Here is a 10,562-nt window from a genome sequence, read left to right on the forward strand (position 1 = left end):
GCAACAGAAACTGTTTACTTCATTTATATTTCATGCAGTACCACTGTTTACCATCAGAGTCTGCCCTAGCACCATCCATCTAGATTAACTGAGTACTGATTTGCACTGTACAAGCTTAAGACTGAACCAGTGATAAAATAATTTTAATACAATTTTTAACATTATTTTAATACATCACAACATATGCAGATGAAGAACAAGGCAGCTTCTATAAGTCACTCGAAAGCCAAAATGAGCACCTGTGCTATTTTGTTGTATTAGCAAAAAACAATCAGTTGTGAGGCACAATGAAGTGAAACTATCAGCACATTGTTCAGAAAACTGGCAGGTAGTGGAAATTAACATTTATAATGACACTTCCTCAAACTCCACTCTTTCTTCTACCGAAACAGATCAAACTGACACAAATACAGAACTGCTATTTCACTACAGTATGAAAAATGCAATCTTTTAAATGAGCTAACAGCTATATGCGGTTTGGAGAAAAACAAAACCAACATCCGGTCCCCGTGCCGTGGCTGAAGAATATTTGATGAGAAGCAGAGAGGTGACAGCTGTTTAGCGGCGCTTGTCATACATCTCTATTGTGTTCCAGTTATAAGACTCTGCTGAAAAAGGGGAAAATGCCATCTTAAGGATTCAGTTTGTTTTTCAGAAAATGAAACCTCGTTAAGTGAACTGACCTGGCTCCTCTTGGCTCCTCTTCCCCATCAGTCCAACGAAGGAGTTCACTTTATGTCCTTCATAGGAAAGACATTGAGATAAGACAACACTGAATGTCTCATTCATCTAACTACAACAAGAAAACTGTAATGTCTCTTGAGCCATCGACAAAACAATGAATTGTGTCTTTCTGGTTTCTTTCTGTTAGTATTAAAGACTTTCTGTTGAAACATGAACAGTTCAACTGAACGGCCACATGTCCACATGATTGTTTTACAGCAGGTCCTGCATTACAGGGATAAATTAGCTGTCTGCTTACTTACGCTGCACTGAGTGCATCACTGAGTAGGTGACTAATTCAGATGAAACGCAAACCATGACAGAGGAAAGAGAAAATCCCCTCCTCCTCATGGCTCTTTATCTTTTCCCTCTTTGTCTCACACAGGCGTCTCCCCTGGACCACCTTCTTTACTCACTAATTAATGAGTTCAAAGAACATTAGGAAAAAAAATCTTTGGTGGGTGTATGTTAATTAAACCCTGGGAAAGTGTGCATTTCTTGCCCACAGACACAAACACGGTGGGCAAGTGGAATTTGTGCTTTTTCTGCTCCATGCTCTGTTTGTGGAACAAAGGCCTTCCACTTTTGTGGAGCGAGCTGATATCTGTAGAGCTGTCACAGCTGTGTACACCTCTCCACCCACTGTCTCCGTACATTTATAAACTCAATGTATTTTCTTTTGCCTTTAGTCTCAGTCAAAATGCACATTATTAGAGAAAAACACACAAGTCCATCTGACCCTTGCACACTTGCCTTTGCTTGTGATATTAAAGAACCTCGTCCCTTCACACACTGAGGAAAGTTCCTGTTAAAGCTTAAACACTGACTCTCCCATAGTTTTCCTGGCAGTAAAAATGTATCTGGGCTTTTATGGGTTAATGTCCTGAATGCTTTTTAATGCCCTTCCATCCATTTAAAAGGGTTTATTTCATGGATGAGACATGAAGCAGAATCTGTGCGACCTGTATCTACTAAAAGGCTCAGGACGTTACATTTGTAAGGCTTTGCTGTTTACATCACTTGCCATCACTCTGTGGTGGCAAGTGTGGTGTTCTATGCAGGAGTGTTCGGCAGGATGAAAGCTGCTAATGTCAACAAACTGAACAAATTAATCTTAATCAAGACTGATTCTGGGAGTAAAACTTGAAGACTCAGGTAGAGGTGTCTAAGAGGAGAATGCTGAAGAAATCCCTCACCATTATGAGTAATACATCCCACCTGATGTATACGTCTCTGATTGGTCGCCACAGAGCAGTCTCATTTTACCACATGGGAGGATTATTACATTATCACTAGTAATTTATTCTCTATTAAATTAAAAGTGATACTGTAACAGGATTACTTATAATTCACACAAGTGATATGGTGGTAAATTCAAAGTGATTATTTAATTCTTGTTAACTTATCACTGTAATAGATGGTTGTAGCTATTCATCAATTTTATTTGGCAATAATATTCATATTTGCCTATTTCCACTACTGTACATACTGATATTTATATTTGTTTTAAAATCGTAATTTTTTATTTAGCTTTATTTTTACCTGAGCTTTATTTTGTTATGTTAAAATTCATTTTTGCGTTGTGCATGCTGATTTGTGCACAAATGAGCAGCGTACCAGCTTGCGCCAGTCAAAGCTCTGAGGTAACTGGCCACATATCTCGAGCTATTGGCAAAGGGGTTAGGTCTTTTTGTTCCGAGTTTTAATTAAAGAGCGGGAAAATTGCTCTAGCTATAAGGACTTCAGGACTTACTTTTGCGGGTGATCTGTGTGTTTGCTGTGGGAGGATGAAAGTAAAAATGAAAGGTTAGCATAACTGATGCATAGGAGAAGTACTTTTATTAAGAAATAGCTCTTACCCATAGAGCGCCTCCCCATCAGACCGATAAACTGACGTGGCTTTGGCTTTCTTGTCAGTCTCAGCAGGGCTTCTCTGAACGGGTTGTCGGAAATCCAGCCATTCTGAGTGGAGGGAGAGAAGCAATGCTTACACTGAGAGGCAGAGTGGAGTGAGAGTGGATCTTATCTTTATAAAAATTTTGCGTCATCAAACTATACCTCAACTGTGTTAATACCATATCTACCTGCTCGTGTCATTATAACAAGAGAATAAAGCGGAATTCTGCCAGAACCTTATCTTAATCAATATTAGCTGAAAGACCCACCCACCGGTCCACCCACATAAAATACACTGAGTAAAGCAGAATGTATTTGGATCTTTTCTTGCCATTTTCTGTTTCCATCTCAGGATTATATTCGTGCAGTACGCATCATTGTGACTGGCAATATGGATCTTTGCGCTACTAATGTCCCGCACAGAGTGACGATGCCCATTATGACAAAGTGCCGACAGTCGCTCCTAAAGTGTGATTAAGCTAATATATAAGCCTTTATATACACCTGTTCAGTAAATTTGTGTATACATGTAATTTTAATATCTTTTAAAATACAAATATGCAACCTACAGTGTGACGCTGGGGTTTAACATACTTCTGTAAAGGGATGTCTTTGTTCTCACAAAAAGCAAGAAAAAAAACTTAAGTCAAACTAATTTCCTTATGCCTGTTAGGCGGTACATAAATTTATTCTGCTTTCATCCACTGAAGGAGACTAAAAGATGAGCTACTTAAATAGTAGTATTTATGAATTATTAAGGAGAGAGTATAAGTCTGAATAAATACCTGGATTTGATTAGTGCTCGTCCAGTAATCAGTGTCCTCTTTTGGGTCATTTTCTTCGCCGGAAACTTGGGCGGCGGTGATGAGAACCATTAAAACTGCTACAAGCAGAGACTTCATGATCTCGCAGGTTTTCTCTCACTGTACAACAACAAGCACTCTAATGCCCAATGTATCACGATAACAGTTATCAGCAGAAATAAAGCGAGGTGAATGAAACAGGTGTGTGAGCACCAGAAGGAGCTGGAGTGTGCGCTGTTTCTTCCTCAACAAATCAACAGTAGTCCATAGCGCGTAGCCCGTGTCACAGCACTATCTCCAGCGCTGTCTGCGCACTCAGCTTCTGGAGCTGTTTGTTTCGTACGGTCTCCGATCCGTACGCTCCTATATACCAGTGTGAATAGTGTTGCTAAGTAACGCCTTAGCAGTACTATGATTACTTGAGTGAAGTTTCGGTAAGCAGCCTGTTAAGCGCAGTGATCAGAACCTGTTGTGCGTCACCGGACTTCACCGTCACTATTATGAAGAATGGCGGTGACGTCAGAAAGTACTGTTATCCAGCTTTCAGTCACGGTGAAAAGTCCGCTTTTCCTTGTCATAGAGCCAAAAACTTCAAAGTAGCTCCAACATGTCTGGGCCATTTGATTTAACGTTTTTTCATTGTTTGAATACTTTTGATGGAGGCCAGTGTTGCAGGGATATTTCTACCTAATGCTCAGTTTAAGAACATTTGTATTTAACATTTAATTTATCATTTATTCATGAATTTTTATTGCACCAAAGGAGGAGAGTGCGTGAGTGTAGTGCAAAAAGCATCTGCATTATGCAATAGAACTCCTAGCAAGCATCTCCACAGACAGCATGCAAACGCTAAGCTAGCCAAGAAATGGGAGTAATGTAAAAGCTGAGTGTTTGTCAACCCAAGCCCAGCCGCCAGACCCTGAACTTCAGCACGTAACAAATGGATGAACAGACAGACTGCAGCCTCCGTTTCTACAGTACAATCACCGTGGTGATCGTTTGAAGTCTTTCGGGGCTGGTTTTCATCTTTCCCAGAGAGCAAGATGAGATTGAATTAATGTGGATTTTTCATCTGAATCCTCATTATGGCCAAAATATACTAAAATCCATATTAAAACAGATGACACATGACAGTGTAACAGCAATGACAGTGGAATAACATTGATTCAAAGTTGTCGTGTTATAACTGAATGATTATTGATCTGTTTATAGTTGACCAGGCGACAACAAAGGCATTGAAAAGTAATGGATTCATAGTTGACCGGGAAATGAAAACTATTATCAACTGTTCCATTGGACCCCTCTCAAAGTCATTCATCTATGGCTGACTGGGAAATTATATTGAAATTAGGTGAATTTATAGTTGACTGGGAAAATGTATTGAAATGCCATTGACTTACACTTGAAAAGTTGCAAAAAAACCCCAACAAGATGGCAGTGTGTACGGACATATTCAGCAGCACAGCGCACCCAACTACTGTGCACCTTTTGGGGTTTTTGTGTTTTTTATGCCTTTTCACTGCGTCCTCCTGCAATGCACTGAGGACTTTGTATTGTTGCCTCTACTTTTAAGATTAGGCTTAAACTTTCCTTTATGGTAAAGCATATAGCACCAGTCCTGAAGCACATAAGCACAGAGTCCAATTCAGACCTGATCCAGCTCTAGCAGCAGGACCTGGAGACCTTCATTCACTCTGTCCTTTTCTATATTAAGTGCTGTGCAGAGAATGTGACAGTGACTAAAACCATTTGGGTTTTTCCGAAGCGAAAACCTTGGATGATGAGTGAAGTAGAGGCTCTGATCAGTATGTCGGATGTGCCATGCAATGCTCAATTACATTGGTGGGAACTACTGCGTTAGCGCAGTTAGTTCGTTAACGTGTTGACGCCGTCCAGCCCCACGTACGGGGCGATCCGCGGTAGCTCGTTAACGGAGATTTGCCGCGTTATGGCATTAACGTCATTTTAATGAGATTAACGCTGACAGCACTAGTGGGAACACAACGAATATGACTGCACATTTACGCCGACATCATCCTAGTGCAAAGACAAGTGGAAGCAGACAAAAACAACAAGCACGCATGCTACAAACTTTACCCGAGTCATTTAGACAGCCGTTAGCACAGGATTCTCCTTATGGGGACCTGATATGTTTAATATGCTGCTGAGAATATAGCCCAGAAGAAGCGTATAGTATAGCTTTTATTTTGAAAGAGCCATTTCTCTGTAATAAACTCTCTTTTCCAAAGATGAGTGATTCCTCAATCAGATACAGGGCTCGCAAAATCGCTAGCCCGACGTCCTGGGGCTAGCGATTTTTCCAGTCAGGCTACCAAAATCTATCTCTGCCCTGCCCGTCGGTGAGTGCATTTTGAATACAAACCTTGAATGACAGAAATTATTACAACCACTGAACTTCAGCTCTTTGGAAAACACCTGCAACACACAGCATGTATACTTAGATAATCAAGAGTGGCATTACAGCTGAGTGAATGCCACCCCCAGCCCAACAGCCACACTCTGAACACTCACTCTCAACATAAAACAAATGGATGATCAATCAGGCTGTTTCTTCCTGTTCATGTTTCTAAAGTAGCGATCACTGTAACAATCACTGTAAGTCTCTTTATGCTAGTTTTCGTCTTTGCTTTGTGCTGTGGGCTTTGTGTAATACCAAGAGAAAGCTCATATGTGTGGCCTCATAAGTACAGGGATAAATTATGAGACAATGCCTTTTAGGTCATTTTATGGCATCACATTAAAGTAATTTAATGAGTAATATAAGGAATTACTTTCTCCTGGGAGTAATTAAGCACTGTGCTGCATTATTTTTGAGAAAAGTGTTCAATGTAATATGTGCAATAATTACTTTTTTGGGTAATGACCCCAACATCCATCACAACAAAGAGTGGAAATACCTCCAACACAGAGTCACTAAATTCTTATCAGTCCTCATCACTAGGTAACTCAAACATAACTCAATTTTAAGACCACTGCCACTTTACTAGGCACACCTGATGAGCCATCACATCATTAGTGAAGCTACAGACTGAATCTGCCAGTAGCAACAATCCCAATGCCATTTCTCTAATTGCATGTTCTACTTTGATTTGTAAAATTTGGTTTACTATGTAAGAAATGCATGTTGGTATACATATGTCAGAAGCAAGATTTTATAAGTTCAGAATGGGTAATAATTTATAATTTACATAAATTACACATTGAGAAGGCAACTGACTGAGTCACATAGGTGTGTATCGCAATTTTTATTTTATGCACCAGTGTTTCACACTTTATTTTTTTAGTTGTTCTTATTTTTGTTGTTCAATATAAGAACCTTGTTCCTTACATTAATATCATAAACTTTTTTTTTCAGGAGTGGATCCATTACCAGATCTCTGCATGTTCAGAATAACAGAATCATACACAAAATGTAATATTGAGGACACGCCACTTGTGACCATAATGATGGCCGGGTGCAGGAGGGAAGTGTTCTGTCTTATGAGCTGGTAGCCTTGACCAGAGATGGCAGTATTTAAGACCAGTGCTAACAACTAGTCCTCGCCAGTTTGTCTTCTAACCCATTTTGGATTTTGGCCAACACATTTTAAGTTCCTGTTTTGCCTACCTTGTGTCTCCTTGTATTTTCTCCATTGCTCCAACCTGGCAAGAACCTAACTTGCGTCGACGCTGGTCACTCCTGTGAATCTCACACCACTGGCTCATGCTCTGTTTCCGTTTCTCTTCGTCTGCTTACCCTCTTGCCACGTTCACCTTGGATCACTTTATCTCTCAGGCTGGACTTTCACGTCTCATGTTCCCTGAACTTAAGTATTTACCTTGTGTTTGTAAACAAAGCTTTGCTGAAAATCTATTTGTTGTGCCTCCGCCTGAATCTGCATTGGTCCTCTTTTATGCACTGGCCCTTTCCGCTATGATGGTTTTGTGAGGTGTGTCATGTCAGAGGGCAGAGGTCTTCACTTGCAGAGTGCATCATGAAAGGAATAAAGTAGAAAGCAGACACGAGAAGAGTGCCGAAATAAAGCCCACAATAACCGCTGAGTATAGTAGGCTAAGGAATGTTAACTACTCACTCTGTGGTCTATTCGTTCACCCCACTGCCCTCGCCTCCCTGCATCTCCTGATGCTTACAGATATTTCTTGTCTTGTTGAACTGAAATGCCTCAGTGTACAAAACATTATTGACTGCAAATATGTGCAGATGGAATCTGGTTTGCCTACACTAAAGAAGAGCCATGCGTATTACTGGCAAGTGCAAGGACAACTGCTCATCAGTGGGATGCAGTGGTTGTGTGTGTGTGTGTAGGCACAGGAGAACTACTATGTGCAAAAATTATACACTGATAGACGTGCAAAGACCAATCAGAGAAAAAGCTGATCATTTTTTTTCTGCATATTTATGCCAAGCTACCTGTCTGGCTTATGTAACAAAAAGTGTTTTATTTTATTATAATTTTGATTCATATTTTTTGCATAGTATGCATCTGCATAGTAATATAGTGCATTAGTATAACATTTCCAATGAATTAGAACTATCAATAGAACTCAACTATCAGCACTCAAGTATCAATTGTGCAGTTAGGTTTTGTCAGCTGAGGGGCGGAAACGCTACAATATTGGCCTCAGCTGCAGGCCATGTGGTTTCACTAAACTAATTTTTTAAACCTATGCTGTGTTCTGGTAATTTGACAGCATATATGCAAGCAGTTGTTTATATTGTAGGCATGTGATAAGGCGACGATGTCATCAAAAAGTTTGTTCTATTTTACCTTCAGAATGACTCTCTTCACATGTACTCTCAGTTTGACTATGGCAGGTGTATTCTTAACCTGGTATGCTGGCGTTTGCTCCTGTTTAAATAGAAAAGGTGGGCAGAGCACCTTGCATTTACAACAGCTACTGATTAGAAAGAAATTATCTAGCATCAGTGCCATGTCAACCTCTCAGCAATGCATGATTGCTTGGATAGCTCCTTATCACTAAGCGAACCACCATACAGATCAGAGATGAATGTCACTGCAGCTATGTCAAATAAGGCTTTCACGGTGCAGTGGGATTTGTATGAAAAGTACATTTCACTTGGTATGAGTGAATCAGATTGTGTTTGCCACCTCAGCTCTGTACAGTCTAGGATCACCTGGGTATGTTGAGGTGCATAGTGCGCAGAGTTACTTTCGGCAGAGTCAATTGCTACAGACCTCCAAACTTCATATGACCTTTAGATTAGCTCAAGAACAGTGCATAGAGAGCTTCATGGATCCAAGCCTTACATGACCAAGCACAATGCAAAATGTCAGATTATTTAAAGCACACCACCACTGGGCTCTAGAGCAGTGTAGACATTTGGTGGATGGAGATGTTATGGTGTGGGGCTGTTTTTCAGGAGTTGGACTCCGGCTTCTAGTTCCAGTTGAATTCTGAAGGCCTCAGGGTACCAACACATTTTGGACAATTTCTTCAGAACTGCTTCAGAACTGTCTTGTGAAAATTAGCTGTTGCAGTGATGACGATGTAGCATCTTCTTGGTTTGAAACAAAGTGTTTTGTGAAAGCACTGGAAACTACCTAACATGGGTTCTATCAGACTCTATCAGCCTCCAAAACCAATCTTGTGGTTTCTGTATTCCTTAGCAGCCTTAGCATAATCTCCTTAAACATTAGAAAATGTTCTCTAAATCTAGTTTTGCCAAACTGGTGCAGCAGGTCTCTTGGTTGGTACTTATGCATTTCAATTTAACCAAAAGACTACGCTATAGATAGCTAATGAACTGGTTTAGATCAGCGGTCCCCAACCCCCGGGCCTCGGTCCGGTACCGGTCCGTGAGTCGTTTGGTACCGGGCCGCGAGAGTTGAGGCTCAGGTGTGAAATGTATGGTTTTCAGGGTTTTTATCGGTTTTCAGCGTTATTTTGTTATCGTTTTTATCGTTTACTCAGTTTTCCTTGGTCTTTTCACGTGTGTTATGAATAAATTTTCTTTTTTTCGGTACCGGTACTAGTTTTATTTTGTTGTATTTATCCGCGACACCATAAAGGCTGGTCCATGAAAATATTGTCGGGCATAAACTGGTCCGTGGCGCAAAAAAGGTTGGAGACCGCTGGTTTAGATTATTGCCCATTAAAGTGATCACAGACCATACTTGGACTCCAGAAAGTCTCACACAATATTGTCTCATATTTTATAGGTTTGCTGAGCACACACAAACACACAGTTCCATAATCAACTACTGTGTGTTGCATTTAGTTCTGCTTCCTTTGTATTATTTCCTTTGTTCTTTTTCAGGTCATTTATTAACCTCCTCTTGTGTGCTCCCTTTTCTAAAGAAGTTTGGATTTTGTTGGGTTTTTCCCCCCTCTGTGGATACTCTGCATGCATCTTAATTAAAGGTTAGTTTTCAGTTTGACTGCTGGTTTCTAAGTAGTCACACCCAGGTCTGACTACTGCCACACCTGTTCTCAATAAAGAATTAAAAAAATCACTTTAAAAGGACATGCCTGACAAAGCAGGGTCGACCAAAAGATCCTCAAAAGACAGACATCATGCAGCGAACCAAGGAAATTCAGGAACAAATGAGAAACAAAGTAATTGGGAGCTCTCAGTCTGGAATGTATCATAAAGCCATCTCTAAAGCTATGGGGACTAGTAAAGCGCTATACAAATACAGGCCATTTACCATTTACCATTAGAAATATATTAAGGCAAAGCTGGCCTGCATGTCAGAGTTCCAAGACAAAAACCAGTTCTGAGCAAAAGGAACATAAAGGTTCATCTCAGTTTTGCCAGAAAATATTTTGAAGATACCTAAGACCTTTGGGAAAATACTTTGTGGACTGATGAGACAAAAGGTGAAGTTTTTGGAAGGTGTGTTCCATTACATCTGGTGTAAAAGCAACAGAGCATTTCAGACCATCAGTCTTATGGTCTGGAGCTGTGTTGCTGCCTCAGAACCTGGAAGACTTGGTGTGGTAAATGGAGCCATGAATTCTGCTGCCTACCAAAACATCTTGAAGGAGACTGTCTAGCCATCTTTTCCTGACCAGAAGCTGAAGCACACTTGGGTTCTGCAGCAGGACAATGAGCCAAAACAGACTTTGGAGGACCTAGTCAAAGTCCTGACCTGA

At 40.5% G+C, this 10,562-nt stretch overlaps 1 protein-coding gene across 3 annotated transcripts; it reads right to left on the bottom strand.

Annotated features, from left to right (window-relative positions):
• Positions 1-558: 558 nt before the first annotated feature.
• tac1 (tachykinin precursor 1) lies at positions 559-3,521 on the bottom strand. Of its 3 annotated transcripts, none has more exons than XM_085378071.1 (5): positions 3,405-3,521; positions 2,583-2,685; positions 2,477-2,500; positions 684-740; positions 559-605 (listed from the first exon to the last, which is right to left on the bottom strand). In XM_085378071.1, exons 1-5 carry the CDS (start codon positions 3,519-3,521, stop codon positions 559-561), a joined length of 348 nt encoding a protein of 115 aa, XP_085234197.1. The 3 variants fall into 3 exon arrangements, with proteins under 3 accessions (XP_085234197.1, XP_085234196.1, XP_085234198.1); XM_085378070.1 differs by having other exon boundaries at positions 559-608; XM_085378072.1 differs by lacking the exon at positions 2,477-2,500.
• Between the last annotated feature and the right edge of the window lie 7,041 nt (positions 3,522-10,562).

This window comes from Diplotaxodon limnothrissa, linkage group LG18 (genome assembly GCF_057381915.1).
Source record: "Diplotaxodon limnothrissa isolate DT_005_m linkage group LG18, D_limnothrissa_male_GT1.1, whole genome shotgun sequence".
NCBI lineage: Eukaryota > Metazoa > Chordata > Actinopteri > Cichliformes > Cichlidae > Diplotaxodon > Diplotaxodon limnothrissa.